This window comes from Pan paniscus, chromosome 1, assembly GCF_029289425.2.
Source record: "Pan paniscus chromosome 1, NHGRI_mPanPan1-v2.0_pri, whole genome shotgun sequence".
Taxonomy (NCBI): domain Eukaryota; kingdom Metazoa; phylum Chordata; class Mammalia; order Primates; family Hominidae; genus Pan; species Pan paniscus.
The window spans coordinates 141,558,415-141,585,458 of record NC_073249.2 but is presented as its reverse complement, the minus strand read 5'-3'; the positions used below and the strand labels follow the sequence as shown (position 1 = coordinate 141,585,458).

The window sequence follows — 27,044 nt, the reverse complement described above, 5'->3', positions numbered from 1 at the left end:
TACAAGGTAACATGACATTTTTGATGCTAGAAACATGGCAGGTGGGCATTCACCAAATCCACAGGCCTGTGGTTTAGGCAGTACATTTGCTGATGGAAAATGCAATCTCCAACAAATGCCTTTCTAGCTAGTGAGGATTATTTATAGGTTCTGACAAGTAGAAAAGGAACATCATTATTAACACTAACTCGAATGAACTCTACAGGGAGGAGGACTATAAAGTCTTCATAGGATGCCCTTAACAGATGTGGTCTGAGAGAATTTGACCATGGGAAGGGAAAGATGAAGAGAGAAATAGGGGTGAGTTGCCAAGCCATGCAATAGGACTTAGGGCTTGGGGTTTTTTTCCTAGGTCATCAGTGGTCCTCTTTTCTGACTGCAGGGTCTTCCTTTTCCAATGTTGGTCCAACATCTCTGAAACAATGCAGGGCTTTCTCCTCAAAGACCCAGATTGCTCCCTCACGGTGATAATCTTGTCTTCCTCACTGTTAAGTTCCTACTTCTTCAGATCTCACCTGCCCCTTCCACCTGTACCCCTGCAAACCCACTAGAAACTCTATGAGTTGAGCTGGTTTGCTCACATCTCATGAATGTACTTTGCTCAGTCTTTGCTTATGCCATGTCCCCACCTGTAATTTTCTCTCATTGAATTCTACCCTGTCAAATGCCATCCATCCTTCAAGACTCACATCTAGTCTCATTTCTCTCTACAAAGCTTTCTCTGAATATCTAGGCCTCAGGGAATGCCTCCTTTTCCTCTGAACTTTGAAGAGCAGTTAGGGCCTATATCATATAACGTAGTGCTAATTAGTCATATTTGATTACCTTTTATTTTGTTATGTGTCAGTCTCTCTAGACTATTTGAGTTACAGACCTATTGAGGTAGGGACCAAATGATTTGAGTTAGGGACCTAGTCTACCCAGAATGGCAGAAGGGGCCACTTTTTCTAGTTGGTCCACCCAGAAGAAGTTCTTTCTGCTAATACACACAAATGCATGGTATAGACCAGCTTAAACCCTCTCATCTTATAATCGATCTCAGACATATGCAGACCAGCCTAGGTACCACGGATAGATACCACAGTCCCTAAGGAGAAAAATAATCTTCCTAGACCTCCTGAGTGACACCGTTTATCAAATGTTTTCTTTCAAGACACCAGCTTTTTTTATATGCAAGAAGTTGACATGAACTTCCAGATGGAGCAGAACAAAAGACATTCTCTAAAGTAAACGAACAAAAGCCACCATGATACAAATCAAATTCTGAGACAGATTGTTCAGCAACAATTAATAAAAGCCTTAGAAACAGAATCAAAGATACCGTTTGGGAAGAGGCGGAAGAAAGGCCAGGTGAGCTAGCTCAAAGAGTGGCAGATAATACAGAGGGGAAATTTAGCTCAAGGAAACGACTGCTTCCCAGCCAAACCACCACACTTGGCACTGAGGTAGAAGAGAAGAGACCTGAAAGAGCCTCAGGGCCCACAGATTTGCTGTCTATGACTAAGAGGAACTTCTGGCTTTGGCCCTTTAATAAGTCATGCATGCTCGTGTGCAGGACCAGCTAAGAGGAAGGGGCTGCAGGACCCACCATTTATTATTAGCACTATGACCTGGGGTGAGTCACTTGATCTAGTTTTCTCATCTGCAAAATGGAGATAATACCACCTTTCTCATTCATTTATTCATCCCTTCATCAGACATTTATGAAGGGCCCACTGTGGGCCAAGTGCAAAGGAGCATAATGATGAGCAAAACAGACACAGTCTTTATCCTTATTGGGTGTCCAGATCATCTCACGGGGTTGAAGTTACAGAGAAGGAAAGGGAAAGCACTGCATTGTAACAACAGAAGGTCATCTTCTTTATCAATGACTTCCACTCTTGATTTAGCCGTGTGACCTGGGCAAGTCTAATTTTCTTCTGGCAAGTCTACTATCTATAAAATGAGGAAATTTCCGGTCTTAAAATGTTATTATTCCAAATGCAAATGAAGAAGTTAAGCTTTTTAGGTACTTCTGAACCATGGCTTTCTAAAAGATTATTATGAAATAGTCCAGATGCAACAAAAGGATAAGAATAATATAACAAACCCTGTGTACCAACTCTCCAACTTAAGTGAGAAAACATTACAAGGAGCTCAATCTGGTGGCATGCCCTCCTTTCCCCTGAGGGATAATGTTGATGAGTTTGGTGTTTATTATTTTGAATCATGGCCTTTTTTTTAGGAAATCTGGTGTGTAACTAAAAACAGTTCACCAGTGAAGAGTTCTTCCTACACTTAGGTGTTCCTGGCTTCTAATGAATGTGAGGTCACAACAGTGCACATCACAGAAGCTCAAATACCTGCCTGTTCTCTCCCTGCCAACCCTGCTTGTTACTCCCCCAGCAGAGAGGATGTGAAAAACCCTGTGGCAGGCACCCCCACTACATTTAGAAGGAGCACAGTTTTGTATTTACCTTAAGGGCCTTCTGTGCAGATTCACTAGACCCAATTGCGATCAGGTTAGGCCCAGCCATGCTGCAGAAACTCTTCAAATGCAACCCATCTGCCACTGGCACTGTGGAGACTGCATAGTCCTACGTGGACAATAGAAAAACAAGCAGTTTAGTATTGCAGAATAATTCTAAAACTGATTAAAAACCTCCCTGAAATATACCTACTTCTTGAAGGCTGACAGGGACCTTGAATATTTGGAAGAAAAACTGGGACCCACAGATTTGGATATTGCTAGTTAAACGAAGACTGCTTCTAAGAAGACAGCAGAGTCACCAGATGTGTGACTGCTGCAACATCTTTGCTGGCTGTTTGATCTATGGAGTGGGCTACTCTGGGAGGGTGTATTTGAATATCCTGTGTAAACAGTGCCTCAGCTGGAGACTCACATCCTCATGGGGAACGGAGCATCTTGAGAGTTATATCTCTTCCTATGCAGTGTAGAGAGCCAATCTATTAATAATCAATAGAGTAAAGGGACCTTAAGAGGATGTACGTGCAACACCTAGCACAGTTTCCAGCACACAGAAGGCACTCAAGCACAGGTGACCCCTGATTCCAATCTAAAAAAAATCTGTATTTCATAACAGTCAATTGGGTTTCCAAGTTTTTTTTTTTTTTTTTTTTAGAAACAGGGTCTCACCATGTTGCCCAGGCTCATTTGGAACTCCTGGGCTCATGCAATCCTCCTGCCTTGGCCTCCCAAAGTGCTGGGATTACAGGTGTGAGCCATCACGCCCGGCCTTCCAGATTTTTTTTTAAGCTGTTGATTGTTCCAGGAACATCTGCCAGGTGGTTGTATAATTATACACTGGGAGAAGACAGAAGATGCCCATGCTAACTTAGTTGTTCTTGTGGTAGCCCAGTGAAGCTGAATTATTGAGGAATTTGAATTTTATAGCTTCTAAAACTTCTAGTAAATGTACAAACATTACGAATTATTGTACAAAGCCAGTGAAGCATAAACACCATTACTCATGACATTGATTCAATGGTTCTATGATTATTTATTAAGTAATTGCTTTGTGCCAGGCATAAACTACCTTTTACCTACCTTAAAAGTATCAGCCAAGATTTCAGCACCTCGTTGATTTGTCCTTTTGGAAAGGCCCACAAAAAATTCTCTGCCTATAATAGATGTCATGGAACATAGTGAGCAGGCGGCACCAGTGACTGTACATCATTTCTTTTATCTATAAATAATGACCTTAAAGCATCACACAGTTCTCTCTTACCACAGAGAACAGCTTCACTAAAGAGACTACAAAAAATGATTTCAAACTACTGCCCTTAAGAATAAACTTTTTCAAATTCAAAAGGGCAGAAAGCAGGATGGTGGTTTCCAGGAGCCATGGGGAAGGGTAAATGGGGAGTTATTGTTTAATGGATAGGAAGTTTCAGTTTGGGAAGATGAAAAAGTTCTGGAGATGCCTGGTGGTGATGGTTGCCTAACACTGTGAATGTTCATGCCTCTGAACTGTACACTTAAAAATGGTTAAAATGGTAAATTTTATGTTATGTATATTTTACTACAATAGGAATGAAATTTTTATTTAGGCAATAATAAACACATTGATAATCTCTGATCAGAAATTAAGTAATAGCAATGACAATTTAACAGTAAAACAGTTCCTCAAATAACATCATTTTGCTCAACTTTGATGAGGAAAAAGAAAAAATCGATTCTGAGCTGGGGCCATGGTCTGTAGGGAGTTTGTACATTCTCTCTAGGCCTGCGTGGGTTTCCTCCCACATCCCAGAGCTGTGCACAGCAGGTGAATTTTCATGTTTACAGGGTCCCAGTCTGAGCAAGTGTGGGTGTGTGTGGGTGAGTGTGCCGTGATGGGACGGTGTCCTGTCCAGGGTGGGTTGCCGCCTTGCACCCTGAGCTTCCAGGATAGCCTCCAGCCACCCTTGATGACCCTGAACTGGAAGAAGTGCCTTAGAAAATGAATGGATACAAATGATTGTAATAAAGCATCCAATAATCATACAAATGTACAACAATAAACGATGTTGTAGGAAAGTGCTCAATGAGCCCACCATATTTGTGATTGTTTTGAGCTGTATGGTGGGAGGAGGGGCTCCTTACAGTTTTATCTTTGCAAATATTTATTCCCTGATTTAACCCACCACCACAACGGCTGTCACTCAGTAATTGGCCAAAAATTGGGCAATTATCTTGTTTTTATTAATTTAAAAAAATGTGCATATGGCTGACATTTATTTCAATGCTTAATATTATAAGTGTTTTGGGTTTTGATTTAGAAGCTGGGTGATATTTTTGTGACTAGAAATATGCCAGAGGAACTTAACTCTTGTTTATATTAGCCTATGGTAAAAATGGTTTTGTTATATGTCACTTTGCTTAAAAGTCACAATTTCCACGAACCTATCAACATTGTTAAGTGAGAATTTATTATACTACCTTTTTTTTTTCACTAAAAGAACAGTACTAGACATTGTTGATAAATTCGGATTCTTTTCTTATAAAATGATCACGTGAGGCCTGAGGAAACAATCTGGGGAAAGTGAGTTAAGTGCTGACTGGTCTTCAGGTCTGACCTCTAAGAGCCGTGTCTTTGAAACTACACATCCATATATTTGAAATCAAAACATCAAAAGATACCTATGTACAAAGTACAAAATTTCTGCAGGATGAAACTTCATTCTTATTTGACTTTTCTGAAATTCAGCAGTTTTTCTACTCAGAAGGCAAAACACTAGATAAAAATGGTCTCTTAGTTATAGGCAAATAATTATAGTATGGAGTTAGGCAATACATAAATGTGGGAATTCTCATCTTCCCTTTATTTATTGAAATTCCACATAATATGTGGAAAAGATATTCAAAGAGAAATTAGTATCTTTTTGCCTCAAAGTATTATGGTGAAGTATAAGAAGAGTAGCCATGCAGAAGTGCTTGATAGATTTTATAAATATTATAACTTTAATCTTCATAATGTCCTTATTAAACGGGCAAATGACATAGGTCAGGTGATGTTATGACAATATCCAAGGGCTTATGGTGTTGGCAGACACAGGAATCTTTTGTGGCACACTGACAGTTTTTTGGGTAATGGTATGATTGTGTTGTCCTTTAAGAAAACTCATTATATAAAGATCAAAATTTAACTCAAGGAGAGGTATTTTACTTGAAAAAAGTATTATGCACTTTATTAAATAGTCAGCTACAATGAAAAAATACCAAGTTTCCTTAATTCTTTCAAGATAAAAATAGGTTTATAAATTATTTATAACTTTTAAGAAAATCTTTTAAGAAAAACATAATACTCTGAGGCAAAAAAAATACTGATTTCTCTCTGACTATGTTTTCTCACATTTCATGTGGAATTCTTTTCCAAGAAACAAAGGGAGGATGAAAATTTCCACATTTATGTATATAACAAATTTATAGGGTGGCATGCATACCATTTCCATTTTAAAAGACTAAGGTGTTCGGAGCATGATGTGGGCTGATTGAAAAAAAGTTAAAAAAGGCTAAGATGTGATGGGAAAGTACAAAGAGAAGGATGCTGCTTATCTCTTCAAAGTAGGTTGGACTTCTGTCTCTGGCAGTACGTTGGATGAGATCTCCTAAATAATCTTCCTGATGGAAACAACTAAAATACTGAAATGGACATCTAAATTTTTTTGATGTCTTTTGTGTCATTTTCTTCTATGCCAATTCACATTTTTGTTTTTCCCCTTCCTGTCTCAGTCATTTATAGGAGAAACCAGGCCATTTTTCCTACTGACTGTCCTACATTCTTGCTTTGACTGGTTGCTTCCTCTTATAACTTAGCATTTAAATTTTTTCCTTTATCCTTTGTATTTTCAGTAAGCAGGCAGTTTCATGTAGATGGTTAGATGCTCATTCATATATTTTTTAATAGGACTACTGTGTGTTCAAGTGGCATCAGCCTGATTCCCTCATTATAAAGTTTCCTGTCAAGCTTTCATATAGCAGTTTTAATATCATTTGTTGATCACTGCACAGATCCATTATTTTTTATTAGGAATCTGCATTTACTCACTGCAACCCTAAAAAGAAAATCTCTCCTCAAGTATTTGGTCTACTTGAAATGAAATTCATAAAGGAAAGAAAAGCTAAATGCTTGAGTCTTTCTTTTACATATAAATTATTAGAGTTATGAGTTAGTGTTCCACCAACTTGCAATAATAACCAATAAGTTTTTTTTAAAAAAAACCTCATTACCTTTGAATGAATCAAAGATTAAATCACAGTGGAAATTACAAAACATTTTAAAAAACTAAATGATAACAAAAATATCCACATAAAAATAAGAAGGAGTCTGCTAAAGTAGTACTTGGAGGCCAAGTTACATAGCATTAAAAGCTTACATTAGAGAAGATGAAAGGCTAAAATTAATGAGATAAAATTCCAACTTGAGATGTAGAAAAAAAGAGAACAGAGTAAAAAGAAAGAAATGTGAAGGAAGGAAATACAGAAACAGAAAAGAAACATTCAAGAGAAAGAGTTCAACCAAGCCAATAGTTGGTCCTTAGGAAAGATTAATAAAATTAACAAACCTCTGGCAAACAAAGAAAGAAGGCATAAATTAACATTACCAATGAAAAGATAATATAGCTATAGTTGCTGTGAAGCTTTAACAGATATTAGGAAATATAAGTAACTTTATACCCAACATATTGAAAACTTAAAATAGATAAAATCTTAGAAAATGGAACGCATCAAAACTGACTCAGGAAAATCTAAATTGTCACATAATCATTAATCAACTAAATCAGTTTTAAATTTCTCCATAAAGAAGGCACAAGAGCCTGTTTCCAAAGTTTAAGGAATATATAATTCAAATAGTATTGATTCCAGAGAATAGAAAAAGAGGAAATATTCCCTAATACATTCTACGAGGCTAATGTAACTCTTTTATCAAAACCAGACAAGGATAACAAGAAATATAAATTATAGGCCACAAAAATAATAGTCATAACAAAATGTTATCGAACTAAATTCAACACTGTGTTAAAAAGAGTACATCATGATCAAATTTGATTTCATGCTGGGGTTGCAAGACTGGTCAAATATCAGAAAATGAATTAATGAAATTAACTACATCAACAGATTAAAGAAAATCATATAATCATTTCAGTGACAAGAAAAAGAGTTTACTCTATCACCTGAAATTCATTTCCAGGTGTTTACTTTAGAGAAACTCTTGTATATGTTCCCAGGAGACACACACAAGAATGTACATAGAAACACAGAAGATAATCCACAAAAACTGGAAAACATCCAAAACCACATCAGTAGTAAAATTAATACATACATTATGGTGTATTCTTATCACAGAGAACTACACAACATTGAAAATGAACTACAGCTACACACATCAACTTAGATCAAAAGTAGAAAAATCACCTAAGAGTTCATATAATGTGACTCTAATAAAGGTATCTTGTAGCTTTATAAAACTACAAGACAAACAAAACTAAAACAACATACACTTTAGGAATACATGCATGGAGGCAAAACTCAAAGAACAACAAAGCAATAATTAACACAAAATTCAAGACAGTGGTTACTTGAGGTCGGGGGAGAGGCTGGTTTTGACTGGGGACCCCACAGGGGTGTCTATGGTCCTGGCAATGTTCTACTTCTTAAGTCAGGAGGTGGACACCCAGGTGTTCATTTTATTATTGATCTTTAAACTGTACATAAACATTTTATAACTCTTTTTTAATGTACTCTATATTTCACAAAAATAAATAAAAGTAGAGGTAAGTTGCTGTCTATTTAAGAGAAATGGGATTGAAACAATTTTTGCCAGTAGCTGCTTGCCTGACTGACAGATTTCCCAGCAGGAACTGGATTTGGAAAGCAGCTTTTCTTCTGTCCATTTCCTGATAAATTATTAATGAGGCTTTGAATTACAGAGAAAAGAGGACATAGAGCACATAGAAAATGTTACAGACCTTATTTCTTATCTAACTCTTCCTAATCCAAAAATTGAGTGGTAATAGTTGTATAACATTATGAATGTAATTAATGTCACTTGAATTGTACACTTAATAATGGTTAAAATTGCAAATGTTATGTGTGTTTAACCGCAATAAAATAGATGAAGAAAAGTGACAAGTAGAAAATAGAAGGCAGGAACACACATTAGGTGTGAATGGAGTGCCAAGGAGGTAAAGATATCCCAACATCACCTCAGTTTTGAACAAAGTAACTATTAACACATTAACTTAAGTATTGAATATAACAAATAAAAAAAGTCTACAGGTAGTATCAAAGGCAAGCCTAAATGCTTAGTACCTACTTTGAAGATAGGTCAAAACTACTAGGCTTGAGATGCTAGGGAAAGACCTTTGACCAAAAGAAGAGACTCCTAGTGTAAGTTGCACTTTCACACTGAGGAGATTTTAGGGGGTCTTTCTGGCTCAGCTGCCAAAATAAATGGTTGTGAACATAGCTTGGTTAAGCCATATTTCAAATGTTAACAGTACCTGCTTACAATAAGTTATTCATTGCATGGCTATGTTCTGATAAAAAAGAGTTATATTGTAAGGAAGTGTGATTTACACATCTAACTTTTCACAAAAGCCTATTTTGTTAGATAAACAGATTGTTGTTCTGTACTGTCAAAAAGAATGAAAGTGCCATCAACGGGAGACACAAAGAATATTCTAAGGGGAACTTACTAGGCAGATTCAAAGAATGCCTGAGTCTGCTTGGGCACACCCAGAGCTAAGAGTGCAGTGTAGGCCTTCTTGACTCCTTGTTCTGTGTTCTTAGGGTTCAATGGGCATGCAAACCAAACCCCAGAGATGGACCACTGCATGTGACAGTGGCAGCACAGGTGCAGTACACAACTCCAGGGCATACTATTCACACAATCCCTAACAAGAATGGCGCCCCCAGAGCTGGCAACGTGGTGGCCCCACCCATAGCGACAGTATGTGACACTTAGCAAAGAACTACTTAAATGTCACAGAATAAACACTATTCCTTCTTCAGGAACATTAATTATGTCCAAAGTAAGTAATGCAAAACATTATTTTGATATTAAAACAAAAATGGCTATATCTTGACTATACATATATATGAGATTCAATATAAAATTCACATCAGCCAAAATATTAGACTTCCAAGAAGCTTCACGCTTTCAGTGGGCCACATTCCCAAGTCCCTGAGGACCAGCCTTTGCTGTCAGGGCTACATTGGTGAAATGTATTCTCTGACATGTCTGGGAAAATAAATTCTCACTATAAATTAAAATTACTATTGATTATCTTGCTCATCAGTATAACCAGAATGAATTTGGGGACCCAGATTTTACACATGATTTTATACAACACTAATTATACGATAAATGAGTTGAAAAGGTTAAATGCTAAAATTACTGTTTCTTTAGTAGCCACATTACACACTGTAAAAACTGACTCCAGTAAGATCAATAATAATATTAGCTGTTCATATTTTGTTGAGTTCTGCTATTATCCATCTGGCATTAAGCCAAGTCAATTTGCATAGAAATTATTTAAATCCACCTTGCCATCTGGAAAGAAAGTTATTTGTAAATGACACTAATCTTGAATTATGAATCCTTTAAATACAAACCAGATATACAGTAACACAATGGAAAATGATGCAACTTATAAATTCATGCTGTAGAAGAATAAAGTAGAAGCAAGATACAAAGTGGTGATGTACATACCAATAATGTTCTTGTAAAAATATGCAAATGTATATATACGAAGTACTAAAAGGACATATATACTAAATACTAAAGTGATTACATTTGAATAGAAGGTCATTTTTTTTCTTCTTGTGTTTTCCTGTATTTTCCTATTTCCCTCCATTTAGCATCTCTTACTTTGGTAATTAAAACTACTACAGTAGGCTGGGCATGGTGGCTTATGATAGTAATCCCAGTATTTTGGGAGGCCGAGGTGTGCAGATCACCTGAGGTCAGGAGTTTGAGACCAGCCTGGCCAACATAGTGAAATCCCATCTCTACTGAAATACAAAAATTAGCTGGGCATGGTGGCACACACCTGTAATCCCAACTACTCAGGAGGCTGAGGCAGGAGAATCGCTTGAACCCAGGAGGCGGAGGTTGCAGCAAGCCAAGATGGCGCCACTGCACTCCGGCCTAGGTGACAGCAAGACTCTGTCTCAAAAACAACAACAACAAAAAAACCACAAAAAACTATAATAAAACAAGTAAATACAAGCCAAGTATTAAAAATATTCTTGGATAGAAAAAATAAATACAACTATACCTGTGAATAAAACATCTCCGCCATCTAAAGTTGCATTTTCATCTTTCATCTCTACTATATTGAGCTGAAGTTTTTCTAATGCTTCTTTCATCATGTCAACCTGTTGAAAATAAAATGATTCAGATTACTATGCTACAATTTCCTAACAAGAAAAAACCATCCAAAACATCTAAACACTAAATCAAGCTCTCGTGCACACACCCACACACATCCACACTCATATACACACCCATCCTTGTGAATACATAATGTATGACCAGTCATGATCATTTGTAAGAGAAGAAATGATCTGTTAAAAATTGTTTATTTTGTTCCCTTCTAGTGTAAGATTGAGTCAATACAGTGTCATTTTTTTCTGTAGAAAGGCTGAGTAGTTACAATACTGTTGGAGGCCGACTAGTTAAGACACTGTTGGAGTACGACCAGTTAATGCACCATTGGAGGCTGACCAGTTCGGCCACTGTTGGAGGCTGACAAGTTAGGGCATTTGTTAGGGGTTGACTAGTTAGGATATTGCTGGAGTCTGACCAGTTAGCACACTATTGGAGGCTAACCAGTTAGGGCATTGTTGGAGGCTGACTAGTTAGGGCACATGAGTAAAGGAAGGTGGGAGGCAAAGCACCCAATTATCCTACCCTTGCCAGGAAATACAAGATTCCATTTTAAATCTTATGTCAGTCATTTAGTCAGAATTGCACACACACACAATATAATACATGGAAGGAATATCAATAACTCGTAATTTGAAATCTCAACCCATAGGACAATCACTGTTTTCTATTCAAATATTTTGTAAAATGTCAAAACATCCTTTGCTTCTCTGTAAATGTAAACTGTGTTAGTTATATTCAAACAGTTAATATGATTACCCATCTTTTAAAACCTAGTTCCTTAGAGGTGATTAACGAGTTCAACAATTACAATCAAACCAATGAATATTTGAAAATAAATTTCAGGTATTTCTATGATTCCAGGGCATGTCTAAAGCACAGAGATATTCTGGGTTGAATTAAGGAACACTTCTATTGAGGCTTACTTTAATATAAGAAATGAATGTGAAGCATAACAAATTGAAGCTCACAATTTAATTCAAGTCCATCCAGTAGCTCAACAAAACAATTTAAATATTTTCAAAGGTCTGCAAAACCTTTAGGATAGTAAAGACATACAATGAGATGACTCGAATAGGGGACAAGGGAACAAGAGATCACATCACACTGGGCAAAGCAGGTAGTTCTTCCAAAAATACAACATGCTGAGTACACAGTGTGAATTGTCAGTGAAGAGTTTAAGAGACACAAATAGAGCAGAGTTACTTCTAAAGTAATAAAAATATGGAAATACTTTGACAACAAGCCTGACATTCATGCATTCAAAAAACATTTAAAGAGGATACAAAGTAAAATAAATATATCATCTCATCCTTGTCCTGGAACTCATGTAAAAATTCCACAAACCAGAGTGACTCAGAACAATAAAAAATATTTCCATGGACAAAATGGTCTTAATGTTGTAGTAAATACATTCAGTGACCTCTTTTAACAGCAGAATAGGTTTTCCTATGTAATAGGAAGTGGAATTGTTGCTACAGCATAAAATAAGGAGCAAACACAATATTTACCATGACTTGTTGGGCTACTATGAACCCAGGAAAACACAACTGTTTCCTTTTGACATCTCTGCCTCTTTGTCCATGGAAAATTCACTGAGCTTAGGGAGAGATCATGAGAACAGATGTACAGTTACTTTTTGTTTCTATTACTAATGCTACTGCTTCTATTATAACTTAACATTTCAAAGATTAGGAGGAGTTGAGCAATAACATAAATTTTGGTTTGAAAAGTTTGTATGTAACTATGCAACATCTCAACTCAGGAACTGTATTCAATTCTTAAAAGTTAGAGGAGAATAGAGGTAGGGAGTCTACTATATACCAGTTTCAGAAACATTACATCTCTTTAAATGTCCTATGTCTTTGAAAATTAAAAAGTTTTAGAGGATAAAATGTTTGTGGTTTTCTTTTCTTTTTAAGTTAAAACAGCTGCACTGACATTAAAAAAACTAGCTCTTGTGCAGGGGTAGTACTTAAAAAAATTCAATCACATCTATACAAACAGTCATCAGGATAGGTCCATACCACACATGTTGATGATACTACATTACTTTCAGAGTTAAGCACATGGACAAGATTTTTAAAAAATTGTAAACATCAAGTAAACAGTTTTGAGAACTGCAGGGCCATATGGCATCAAATCGGCAATGCTAAACTGAGGGAGATTTCTGGAGAAGAAATGAGAGGCTGAACTCGGCAGGCTGTCCATTGGGAACCACACACTCTTGGCATTGAGGTTCCGTTGAAGCAGACAAACTCAGCTGCAAACAGGCCTGACACATGGGTCCATAGCAAGCCAGGTATTCAGGCAGTTAGAACACTAAATGTAACTATAGAAGTGGGAGTTTTTGCAGGAAAAGATCCAAACCATGAGCCTTTAAGAAACTGCCCATTCTGTGGTTACATGGCCATGGTTAATGTTGACTTTATTAACTTCCAAGAGGAAAAAAAATGACCAAATAACACACCCACCTTTCATTGAGACAGTAACCCTGCAGTGTGGAACTTAGCATTACTCAGAGAAACCATCAGGACAAACAGTATTAATTCCAACGGCTGAGCTGAATGGGTCATTTTAGCCCACAAAATTAGAAATAAAAAGGGAAAATTAGAAAAACAACCTACTTAATTTCAGCCTTAGAGTATAAAGTATATACAGTAATTTTCATTCTTTACGCAAAAGATTTACAAGACCTTTCTTCCCTCCTTTTTCATGCTACATGTACTTTGCATTTCATTTTAAAACAATGTTATACTTGCATTTTTTGCCCCATTTTTCTCCTCGTACTATTTATCACAGCATAGATTTCTTCTCTGGTCACAGCTGCTACAGATCACCTCTGCTGCTTCCAGTTCTGCTACTTATTAGCCAGTGTCCTCGGGTTATTTAGTATTCTGAGCCTCAGTTTTCTCACCTTTAAAGTGGGTATTTATTCATTATAGTATCAACATTTTAGGCTCCTTCTGGTCATTAAATACATACAAGTCACACAGTATTTGCTGAATAAATATTGTATTTTTTATGAATAACAGCTTGTGTATACACAGTGACAGATACTTGTACTATAAAATTAGTGCACAAGAAAAAAACTGTTGTTTTTTCTTATATTTGGACATGTTTCTTGTGTTTTATCCCTCCATGACAGATCCCATCTGCTTTCCTGTGAATTAAAATTATAGATTTTTTTTTTTTGCAAGGCCAGTATACAGTTAGAGAACATACATTGAGGATACATTTAAATTTAAATTTAGATAATCCAAATCTGATTTCCTTCCAGCTCCTGGAAGCTGTCAAGACATGTGGCAAATTTCTTGTGTAACCTCTGCTTTGAAATAGCCCTTGGAAAGTACTACATAAGGTGGGAAGTGGGCCTGTCTGGTAAGATGTTCCACAGGACTCAAAAGAGCATCAGCTAAGATGATATGGAATGATCATGGTCACTGAGAATATTACCACTCTAAGGGACCCAATCAGTCTAAAGAATTCTTTCTCTTTCTCAATGCCTGGTCTCCTTCCTTACCCTTCCCTTTTCTACTCTCTTCTTTCCTTCTTTTACGGCTCTCATTTCCATCCTATCACGTTTTCATGATTATCCTGTCTTCTCTTTTCATTCCCTTTAGACCTTCATGGTGAGTGGCAAGAACCAGGGATTAGAATAAAGTCTTTATCACTTATTAGCAATGTGACTTGGATAAATTCACCTCTCTGAGTCTCAGTTTCTTGACCTGCAAATGGGAATAGTGCTTTCTCTCTAACAGGGATTATGTGAGTAACAAATAAGATAATACATGTAAAACACCTAGCTCAGTGCCTGGCATATTGTGCTCAAAACTAGTAGTTGATGATATTATTATTTTGCCCTAAATTAACTCAGTCCTTTGTTTGGATTTTGGCTACCTTTCAAAAACAAGTAAAAGATAAAAAATACAATTTTCTGTATTAAATAAAACATCTTTTAAGTTCAGTTTTCCTTTTGTTCTTGCAAAATCTCCCTCAAACCTAAAATACTAAAAAAACTCCCAAAAAACCCAAAACTCTCCCTAATATAAAACAAAACAAAAATAAAGCCTTATATAGTTTTACTAGGAAGCTATATTCATAATAACTTGTTATAGCACTGTTAGTTTAATACTCTTTATTTCAGGGCAATATTTTCCAGTTGACCCTTTCCAAAATTGACTTTTGCTGTTTATTTTCAGTAATGCCCCTTTTGAATGTTTCACATCTTCGTTCTAAATGTTGTGAATGTGCTTGTGGGGCCTGGTGAACAGTTCTGAGCTATGGCTCCTTAAAGAATATGCACCAATCTGTTAGCCAAGCTGCTTTCCTTCAGCTGTTTCTGCTGCTAGATACTATGAAATAAACGTGGCCCTCAAAGTTGGCCTGTCTGTGGTTGACATGTCTCAGTCAACCACAGTTCTGCCATGTGCTAGAAGCTGTGCTATCACCAATGTCACCACTATGTTTTCAATGCCTGCTTAAGTTGTCCTGGTTTCTTTGTAACTCATCACATTACAGGAGCTTTAAAATTATAGAATCATTCTATCCCTACACTTGTCTAGCTCCAGAGAGTTGAACAGCAGCAACATAGCTTTGTTGGTAGTGAGATGGTTTCATCTCCCAACTTTTTGCTGATTTTGTTTTGCCTTTTAATGTTGAGTGTGACATGTAGATAATGCTGAGGAAGCTGTTCAAGAAGCTGTCTTGGCACATCAAGGCACAGATGGCTTGGAACTTGCTGATGCATCAAAATCACTATATTGTCTGAGGTCATATTCAAAAGGCCACATTTTATTTCTTTATGCTACTTTAAACTTCTTTGTTAATCAGCACATCTTTGGTCACTGTGGCCACTTGCTAGTACACTTGGCTGATTTTATGACATTGCTTAATGTTGTATCACATTTTCACATATATTTTGTCATGTGAATAACATCTCAGTTCAACAAATATTTGGTGGATGTCAACTTTTTTTTTTTTTTTCAAATCAGGCTACAATTCTTTTTTTTAAGCCACAGCCCTTGCTTGCCTCTGTGAAATTAATCTAGTGGAACAGATACACCTTCTGAATATATAGTGACAATAAAATGGAATATTTGTTGTGATGCTCACAATAACTCCAAAAAGAAGAAAGGGTAGATATTAGTATACCCATTTTATATATGAGTAAACTGAGGCTAAGGGAGGTTGACTGACTTGCCGAGTCAAGCCTCCGGAGCCCATCCTCATTTTCACTTCACTGTATGATTAAGATTCTCCTGAGGTCTCATCATAGAGTGCAGCCCACATCAGATTTGGAGCCCATGCCTTCTGCCTTCCAATTCTGTACATTTAAGTCCACTGGATATTGTAAGATCCTGTGCCAAGGTGGCTTTGTATTCCATGATCTCTTCATATTAGAGATAAATGAAATTTCTGTATATTAGGGCCTTAGGATGTTAAGTTATAGAGTGATTAAGAACACTAAGTAATATGAACAGAATATATAAACCACACCAACCTGTTTCACCAAGAAAAACCTGCATATTCATTACTACCCTTTGATTTGGAGATCCCTTAGGTTTGTTCAGTGGTTCATTCCTAAATTTGTCCATATGTGCTGATTACTTTCTTTTTTTTTGAGACAGAGTTTCACTCTTTTTGTCCAGGCTGGAGTGCAATGGCATGATTTTGGCTCACTGCAACCTTCGCCTCCCAGGTTCAAGCAATTCTCCTGCCTCAGCCTCCTGAATAGCTTGGATTACAGGCTTGTGCCACCACGCCCGGCTAATTTTGTATTTTTAGTAGAGACAGGGTTTCGCCCTGTTGGCCAGGCTGGTCTCGAACTCCTGACCTTAGGTGTTCCACCTGTCTCAGCCTCCCAAAGTGCTGGGATTACAGGCATGAGCCACCATGCCTGGCTGTAGGTGTTGACTACTAAAATTAGCCAAAACTACCAACAAAAAAGGATCGAACAGACATTTTGTGTACTCAATGATCCGGTCTTAAAAATTTCTAAATAAAAACATATTGGGATCCTCTTCTATATTCTAATTTTAGGACAAAGCTCTCAGAAGGAATTTAGTTAGCAATGGTAACAGCAAACATTTATATAGTCTTCCTATGTGCCAGGCACTCTACTATGAACTCATATTAACCTTATTTAACTTTTACAACCTGATGAAGCAAGTACAAGAATGATTTGTTTTACAGATGAGAAAACTGGGGCAGAGTAAGTAAATTTGATCAAAGTCTCATAGCAAGTAAGCAGAGAGCTGAGATTTCAACTTAGCTTTGCTCTGAAGTTTGTGTTATTCTTTCCTACACAATATTGTTACTAACAAACAAATTTAGGTATCTACAATGAAATCGAGTGACTGTGAGGAGCTACAGTACTCTCCAAAACAGATTATGTTCACTATTATTTATTTATTGAACAAAAATGTGGACTCAGACATTCTGGAGAAATGGAAGGATAGAGACTACAAATTGCAGCAGTCTGAACTTGCATTTGGTTTCTAAACAGTCTAAATTTTGCCTTTCTAAGCATACACAAACTAAGGCTAATAAATTTTGGAAGCCACTACTTTCTCATCAGAGTACGAGGAGGAGTTATTTGTGTAAAAATCTTTAGGTAGTCAACAGTGTATTTTAAATAGTGAGGTTACCAAAGCATATGGATATGCAGACACACTCAAACCAAGACATTATATACACTCCAAACAAAAGTGATGAATTTAGAGAGATGAGAAGGGTTTCTACCACACTAGGAAGTATAGTAGGTAGAATTCTAAAATGGTGCCCATGATTGCTGCCCCCTTGATGTACATGTCCTGTATAAATCTCTCCCCCTTTGAGTGTGAGTAGGACCTGTAAATATGATGAAGATATCATATCTGTGATTGGTTACTTTACATAGCACAAGTAAAGAAATTTTGCAGGTGTAAAGTATCTACTTAGATGACTTGAGTTAATCAAAGGGAGATTACCCTGGGTGGGCTTGACCTAAGGAGAACCCTTAAAAGTGGGTTTAAAGGTTAGAGACAAAGAAGTCAGAGAGATGTTCTGATCCTCTGTTTTGAAGAATGTAAACATCCATGTTGTGAATTGCCAGAAGAGGGCCTACAGGGTGGCCTCTGGGAACTGAGAGCAATTCTCAGCTGATAGCTGGTAAAAAAAAAACAACAACCAACAAATCAAATGGGAGCCTTAGTCCTACAAAAATGGTCAACAGAACTGGAAATTATTTAATCACGAAAATCTTTAAAAGTTATCAAAGTCAAATAAATATGAACCCTGTGATTATTCAGAGAACTCATGATTTTATCAAATGGTCAACACGTGTTAAAGTTTTATAACCACTTAGCTCATTTTCCCTCTTATTGAACTTTTGTTATAACTTTTACATGAATAAGATCTCTTGAAACATTTCCCACAGACTGTTACATACCCATTTCATTTTTTCCCATTGATTTCTTGGATTTCCAAACATATGGGTTTATTTCTAGTGGAAACTGCTAAAAATTAAGCAAGATATTTAGCATTTTGGTTTCCATATTAGTAAACGGAGGGCACAAAGCTTAAAAATGAGGTCATTTCCAGCTCTAGACTTCTAAAAGTTGCAGTCTCAGAAAAAATTTTGGCATTCATAAATGTGACTCTAACTGTAATCCTATTTTCCTCCCATAGAATTTACTGAAAATACCCCAGATGGTTACTCATGAGTAAAGTATTCTGGTGTTTAACCAAATCCAATCAGAGGCAAGAGGCTGGATATATGAATGCAGACAAGATAGGGCAAACCTAAAAGTGGATTAAAAAAACTCCAGAAAGATGGGAATCCTCAGAGGCAAACAGAAGATTCCAATGCAGTGGGAAACAAAGAGTGTGAGTGTCAACTCAACACTAACTTATGATACTTATATTTTATTTTTTTGGAAGAACCCATCACACAGTTTCTCCAAGGATGCTAATTACTTGCCAGTAGTGAGATAAGTATATGACACAGAGAATCTACAATGCTTTTCCTATAAGAGAGATGTCAGGCTCTGCTTATTTGCCAACCTTTGTGTGTTTTCTTATTTATATTCACATGCAGTATAGTAGATTTCATCAACTTTGGGTTCATTCCCTAAGTTGGACTGAGCTGTTAAATCCAACCCTAGAGCCCTGGAGTTCTTGATATATGAGATTTTTCATTTCCCAAACCAATCTGAGTTGAGTTTTCTGTTAGCTGCACCTAAAAATAACTCATTTATTCCCATGATCGATCTTAACCTGAAAAAGAAGGATCTAACAAGCTCCAGGCCGATGCTCTGAGACACAGGGTCAAGTCATTCTTTCTGCTTTGTCCTACTCCTGACCATATACCTGGGTGCTGCTTTGGTTCTTTTCCCTGAAGTCCTGTTCTAGTTACCTATCCCATTCCCTTCCTATGAGTAGGCTCCTGCTATGCGCTCTGAGGATTTGAGTAGATGGGCTTCCCCAGGTGATCCCTGTTATCTTTATCTCCTCAACACACAATCAGTATCAACAAGGTTTGAGGAACCTCTTAACCACTCATAACACTATCATTAATAATAAATACAATTTATTAAGCTCTTTCTAAGTGCCAAGCATTGTGCTAAGTGATTTTGCATGGATTATGTCATTTAATTATCACCATATTCCTTAAGGTACCTCCCAGTCTAAATCAGGCATGGCAGTTCTGTCTCTTATGCCAGGGTCTGGTGCAAGTGACCCAATATTGGCCACTGAGGGGATGTCTGTTGAGAGGTTCCTGGAGCCATAGAAAGAAACATAATTCCTCTTCTTCCCTTGGACATTGTTCTGTATAGATGTTGTACCTGGAACTGGTGAGAACACATCCATCATCAAATATGGCAGGGCAGAGAGAGGGAAGCAATTTGAGCCTTTGATGACATTTTGAGCTGCCAAATCCAACCCTAGAGCCCTGGAGTTCTTAATATATAAGATTTTTCATTTTATTAACCAATTTGAGTTTTCTGTTAGCTGCAGCTAAAAGTAACTCATTTAGGTATACAACAAAATTGACAAGTAGTATCCTAAGAGTCAGTAATAACAGGCCACTTTATCAAACTGATTAAATTCTGATACAGAAACAACTATTAATGGAGGATTTTTTTCTGTTTATAGGAATGCACCATGCTATTTATAACCACTTACAACACTAAGACCATCCTGCCTATAGAAGACAGTAGATTGTCAAACTAAAAGCATCCCAGGATTATGTTAGTTTATAAAGCACAATTGTTGCAGCTCTGTATATCAGAGCTGGAATTAATATTTCAACACTCTTCATCTCTGAACCAGTGCTCAGATCCAAAGGGCATATAGCATCTAGGAAGATTAGACAGAAATGTGGAAGGCAAACCCACGGAGCCAGGAGAAATAAAAAGCACTCTGGACAAAACTAGGAAAGACCCTTTTCATTATCTGGAGAATACACTGAGAAAGTTCCAGAGGTTCAAAGGTCCCTCCATAACGATGTCACTACAAGACAGTTTCCCGGAAGAAGGCTGGAAGTGACATTTAGCTTTCTAAATGAAAAACAAGGCAGGAGCTCTGCTGGTCTTGTCAGCTCTCTTGATATATAATGTACTAATTCAAGTGGTTCAATTCCTTGTTGACGATAATGATACAATACATGTATTGAGTACTTAAAAGCCACTGACGTTCTGTCTGCAAGGGGCAAATAAAAATATGATTTATCACCAAATACCAAATTAAAATAAGTGTCAGCTGCCAAAAGACCTGCAAAATTTAGTAGGCTAAAAACCAGGGAACTGACAAGTTTATAAAATTCTAAACTAATTTTCCTGAATGTTGAGAAGCATAAAAATTTGCTGTGCACATGATCCAAAATAAGCACCAGAAATAGTACTCGAAGTGTTCATAATTTTCTGTGAATTCAGAGGAATCGCATGCTGCCAGACACAAACAGATTAATGTATGGGAAATATTTTGTATGTTCAGTATACAATTTATACATTGTAGGCATTAAGCTGCCCTAAAAGCCTTCCAGCATATCCCTGCTCCCAGCCCAAATGTAGGTCCTGGCTGGGTCAGAGATTCCTTCTGTGTGCTCCCATGGCTCCCAGGGGATTCTTTTTTTTTTTTTTTTTTTTTTTGAGACAGGGTCTCACTCTGTCCTCCAGGCTGGAGTGCAGTGGTGCCATCATGGCTCACTGCAGCCTCAACCTCCCTGGCTCAAACAATCCTCCCACCTCAGCCTCCTGAGTAGCTGGGACTACAGGTGTGTGCCCAATGGCCAATTTTTTTTTTTTTTTTTTTTGTAGAGATGGGGTCTACTTATGCTGCCCAGGCTCGGGGCATTCTATTAACAAGTTCTGGCCCCTAGTTGACTCTCTGTATATGTTTACTGAATGAACAGCTGAACAACTTTGTAAGTCAGACAGAATTTCTGGAAATGTTATAAACAAGTATACGGCAAAAATATCCACCTTGTTTAGACAGGGCATAGCCACGGCAAGAGCCATACAACCTCTGTGACCTCTTTTAAACAACTCTTACGACATTTCAAGGGTGGGAAGATTCATCTTTATTTCTAAAAACCCGCAGGTGAGAAAACTACCGTTGGCCTATTTGTCCCAATAATCACTAACCGCCACTCATCTCCAGTAATTCTGTTCATTTGCTTAGTCATTCAACAAACATTTATTCAGCATTTTCAATATACCTGGCACTATTCTAGGTTCCGAGAATACATCAGCGAAGAGAGAAGAGCCCTGTGTATATTCTGGTGAGGATATGGAGAGATAGGCAATAAATAATAAACATTAAAAATATTAGTGGTAAGTGCTATGCAGTTATTTAATTCAGGAGATGTGATATAAAATGGCTAGGGTAGTTACTGTAGTTTGGAAGGTCAGGAACAGCCTTTCTGAAAGTGTGACATTTGTGCTGATATCTGAGTGACCAAAAGGACCAACTCTGTTGCCCATAGGAAGAATGTTCCAACAAGAGCCAGTGCAAAGGCCCTAAGGTGGGAACAAGTTTAACTTGTTCAAGGAACAGGAAGACAGCTAGCACAGTGCTAAAATGAAGAGGGCAAGTGTTATGGGCTATGTGTCTCCTCAAGATTCATATGTTGAAAACTCCCAGGGCTTAAGAATGTGACTGCCTTTAGAGATAGGGTCTTTAGAGAGATAATCAGGTTAAAATGAGGTCATTAGGATGGGCCCTAATCCATTATGACTGGTGTCCTTATAAGAAGAGCAGACTAGGATAAAGAGACATAGATGAAAGGCCATGTGAAGACACAGATGGCCATCTGCAAGCCAGGCAGAGGCCTCAGAAGAAACCAACCCTTCCAATACCTTGATATCAGACTGCTAGCCTCCAGCATTGTGAGAAAATATATCTCTGTTATTTAAGATGTCCAGTCAGTGGTACTAGCAAACTAATATGGCATTTTACCAGATAAAGCTGGGGTTGCCAGATGGGGTTAGCTGAACTTGGTAAACTCACATAAAGAATTGGAATTTTAAGTATTATTGGAAGTCACTGGAGAGTCTGCAGGAAGGGAGTGATATAATTTAATTTACAAATTCTGGATAGCTGCTTTGTGGAAAATGGATTGGAAGGCACAAATGGAAACAGAGAACTTAGTTAAAAAGCAACTGCAGTAGTCCAGGTGAAAGAAAATGGTGGTGAGCACAAGTGTGGTGATAGTGGAGACAAAGAAAGTGCTGAATTTGGAATGTGTTTTGGAGGGTTGACGGAAGTTGGTGGATTGGATGTGGGGGTGAAGGAAAGGAAGGGCCCAGGGTGACTTTTAGATTTTTGTCTTGAGCAATTGAGTGGATAGGTGTACTGATTTCTAATATGAAAAATTCCAGGGAGAGAAGCAAGGCTGGAGAGAAAAAATTGAAGAACTGTGTGGCCATGCTGAGTTTGAAATGACTTCTAGATATTCAGATGGAGAGATCAAGGGGAGTAGTCAGAACCAGAAATAAAAATTGGGAGTCAATGATACAAAAAGGTACTTAAATCTAAGAGATATCAGAAGAGCTAACTCAAACCATGATCTGCAGGAAGTGATGTGAGGAAACCTGCCTTGTCCATTAATATTAACAATACTATTCTAACAAAAAGACTCCAGGAGACATTGCTCATTCATTACTGTTGCGAAGTTTGGTAGCTGTTTGCAGCAATGGATGCAAAAATCCCCCTTTGGCAGGAAGAGCTACTTAATGTACATTCATTATGATTGCACCAATGCCATCTAGATCAAAGGTCTGGAAACAAATAAATGGATTGTAATGAACTTTCCAGAGGTAACACGTAGTGAAGTCATCAAGTGCTACTTCTTGCCACTTGCTTGTACATTTTCTTGTTAAATTCAGTTTTGTAGATGCTATAAAACATAGTAAAGCTGGGCACAGCGGCACATGTCTGCAGCCTCACTACCTGGGAGGCTGAGGTAGGGAGATCCTTTGAGGCCAGGAGTTTGAGGCTGCAGTGCACTATGTTCACACCTGTGAATAGCCACTGCACTCCAGCCTGGGCAACACAGTAATACTCTATCTCAAACAACAACAAAAAACAACCATACCAGTAGCATAAGATTTTATTATTTCAGAAATCAATTTTGAAATTATGATCACTTGAATTGGAGACAAGCTGAAGTGCATTAAGCAAATCAATAGTGTAGGCAAGGCTATATAGCAAGAACAACTTTCAAACACATTTCAGATCAGTCAGTCCAAAATACATTCACACTGTATAGCACCATAGGACTAAATGAAAGTTTGCTGTGCTAATTAAAACACATTCATATTCACTTATTCAAGTAGGTCCCCTAAATATCTGAACTGAGAAACACTTCATTAGTATATCCTCAATGATTGCTGCATAAGTAAGGCTGCATTTCTTTTAAAAATATTGTATTTGCTAATTTTTCACCAATTGTGGAGCTTTCTCAACAGCTGGTACAAGTTGGTGCTTTTTTGACTGTTCTACATTGCCTCGGGTTTGAGCATGATATGCAAGATGGTTTTTGGAACACTGGGATGATTTCTGGGGGGGAATTTTGCTGCTTTTTTTTCTTTCCTAGTCCTTAGCTTTTTTGTGTGTTATTAAAGCCTTCATTAGAGATGGTTGTGAAAGGCCCTAGTCAGGATAAGCAGAGTGCATAGTAATTAATTCTGAGAAGCTGCCTTCTGATTCCAGGCTGAAGCATGGCAAATGATTTTGTAAATATTCACCCTTTGTCATATGTTCATACATTTGCTTCTCTGGGAACTTGTTTAAAATATGTTAGTGAAAAAACACCAGCTGAGTATTTGGATGCTTATAAATATTAAGTAAAGGCTCATTTCCAACCATAGTTGTACAAAATGGCTAGTTTCAAGAAATTGTCCTTGGTTTTGATAACTGTCTGTGTTCTAACATTGTGTTAAAAAATAGTGAAGAATTTTTCTTCACTATTATCAAATCTGGGCATCCTCAGCTGGAAAAGACTGGAACAGTTCAATAGTATTTTCCTAATAGAAACATTCTGGTCAATATTCTACCAAGGAAAACTAATTATCATCTAGCTAATGAGTTTTGCCTTTCCTAAATTACTTTAAAAAATATGGTAAGCCATATTTTTCTTGCCATTATAGTTTTTTTCTCCTTTAAAAAAAGTTATTTTTTACTTCTAATTTATCACTAAATATTAACTAATTTTTAAGTAAAACACTCATTGGAGGAATAACCATTAGGAATATAACACAGAAGGTACTTCATATCTGGTTTTGAGTAATACTCAAAGTACAATAACCTCAACACCATCTAGATTCTCTTCCTATGAGGCAGAGTATAATGAAATTAGATTCTCATAAATGTCATTGCCCCCTATTTATTGTCTTTTTCCTTGAACCAAGGCAGAGCTGGCTAGGATCCATTGTCTCTCAAGCAGATTTATTATAGATCGGGTGCATTCCATTTCAGAACAGGAATGTGCTTGTTATGAAATGTACAAAGCTTACAGTTGAACAAAGCACACAATCTGTCGGCAAAAAACCACTTAGTTTAATAGTGGGTATAGTTAGTAAAATTTTTCTGATGTATCTTAACTAAATTTAATATTACATAAGTTGATATTCAAATCTTGAAATAAGTCCCTAGTGAACACAGTTCTGTTTATGCTGTCAAAACTAAATGCATTTCAGTATTATGCAAATATATAAGTGAAGTATTTCTTATTGACGTTATATAGTTAGCTAGATTTTTCTTGTTGCTTCACTTCCTCCTGGATAGTACCACAGGAACTTTGAAAAGTAGATTAACTCTTTCAGGTCTTCAGGGCACAATGTAACATACTTTAGTGCTCAATGTCATTTAGAATCTGTGCAGTGAACTAAAGAGTATCTGATATGGTTTGGCTCTGTGTTCCCAACCAAATCTCATCTCAAATTGTAATCTCCATGTCCCACATATCAAAGGAGGGACCTGTTATCTCCAAGCATTGAGGGAGGGAGATGATTGGATCATGGGGGTGGTTTCCCCCATGCTTTTCTCGTGACAATGAGTGAGTTCTCACGAGATCTGATGGTTTTATAAGTGTTTAACAGTTCCTCCTTCACACACTCTCTCTCTTTCCTGTTACCTTGTGAAGAAGATACTTGCTTCTCCTTAGCCTTCTGCCATGATTTCAAATTGCCTGAGACCTCCCCAGTCATGCGGAACTGTGAGTCAAATAAATCTCTTTCCTGTATAAATTACCCAGTCTTGGGTAGTATCTTTATAGCAGTGTGAAAATAGACTAATACGGTATCCTTATAAATACCCAGGGAGAAACTAAGAGACAGCTCTAAGAACAAAAAGAATGTGGGTAAATTTAGCAGTTAAAAGACACAAAAAACTAAGATTGCAACTATTTTTTTTTAAGTATGCCTGTTAAGTATACCTCTTAAGACTTAAAGGAAATATGCAAAAATGCAAAGAGCTGTGGTTGGTTGGTGGAAAATGGTTGATGTGACACTGGTGGAAGAAGTTAAGAGATACTTGGGACCCCAAAGCCTGAATATTTAAAACTTCATCTACTACCTACAATTCCAGTAACCATTGCTCATTCTGGTTCACAAGGCAGGGGGCACAGCTTGTCAGTGCATACTTTCCATTACTCTAAACATCCAAATACTAACGTGACTCTAGATAGGGGAGACTGGACCACTGGAAGCTGTATTACCAGAGTCTTTTTTGCTTGGGTTATCCACCCCTGGTTCACCTGTGGTCTACTCCATCCAGGCTCTCACTGTTGGAGTCCCCATACTTCCCTGGGCTATTATTTTAGACTGAACTCAAAACAGCCCCAGACCAACTTTTTCTCCTACATGACCCATTTCTAGTCCATGCAAACACTTGCACATCCTTTGTTTACAAACTCTGGCAGTGCAGCTATGACCAACACAGTAGCACTTTCTTGGCTTCCTACCTAACCTGTTAGTCACCAGCTGCTAATCCTCTGTATCTCCCAGACACCTATCCTTGGTGTTTCCAAACTGCAAAAATATATTTAATCTCTCTGAGAGGTTTATTTAAAGCCCACTCTCTCTGGACTTGAAGTGAAAAAGGTAACATATCCCATCCCACAAATTTAATGTAGAGAAATTAGAAAGTACAGATAAGTCAAATAGAACCATTAAAAATCTTTGTAATCCCAACACCCATGCATAGATAACACTTACTGTTAATAATCTATCACACAAACTTCAACACATTCCTATTAAGTATTTTTATGATAATTTTTTTTTGCTCATACTGTTGTTATAAAATTATACTATAAGCACAAACATAGTTAAATAGAACACAGGGTACTATTATAAACCAATTTAAAAATAAATTCATACTATTTAAATTGAGATTGCTTTAAATTAGATTTTCTGAAAAAAATTATCTTCTGAAAACAGTCTTTTGTTGTTAGGTAACTGCAAATAAAATAAGTAAAGCTCCTTGTATTGAATTTTAGAGTACTTCAAGACCTAACCCAAAGCAGAGATACAGACTTTTATGGTGGTAATAGAATTTGAGAACTTTATAAAACATTTAAATATTTAAAGAAATACTCAAGGATCAATTAGGATAGGTGTTAAAATTTGAGGATAAAAAGCTACATCACAATTCACAGAGTGTTTCTTCTCTAAATATGCATGAATC

The 27,044-nt window shown here is 37.1% G+C and overlaps 1 protein-coding gene across 7 annotated transcripts in view; it reads right to left on the bottom strand.

Annotated features, from left to right (window-relative positions):
• The window catches only part of DDAH1 (dimethylarginine dimethylaminohydrolase 1), a 260,418-nt gene that overhangs the window by 29,452 nt on the left and 203,922 nt on the right, over positions 1 to 27,044 (bottom strand). For all 7 annotated transcript variants that reach the window (XM_063607160.1, XM_063607164.1, XM_063607161.1 and 4 more), the window contains 3 exons: positions 10,765 to 10,864; positions 3,548 to 3,621; positions 2,457 to 2,576 (listed from right to left, as the gene is read on the bottom strand). In XM_063607160.1, coding sequence (XP_063463230.1) covers positions 2,457 to 2,576; positions 3,548 to 3,621; positions 10,765 to 10,864 — 294 coding nt within the window. The remainder of the gene's footprint in view (positions 1 to 2,456; positions 2,577 to 3,547; positions 3,622 to 10,764; positions 10,865 to 27,044) is intronic.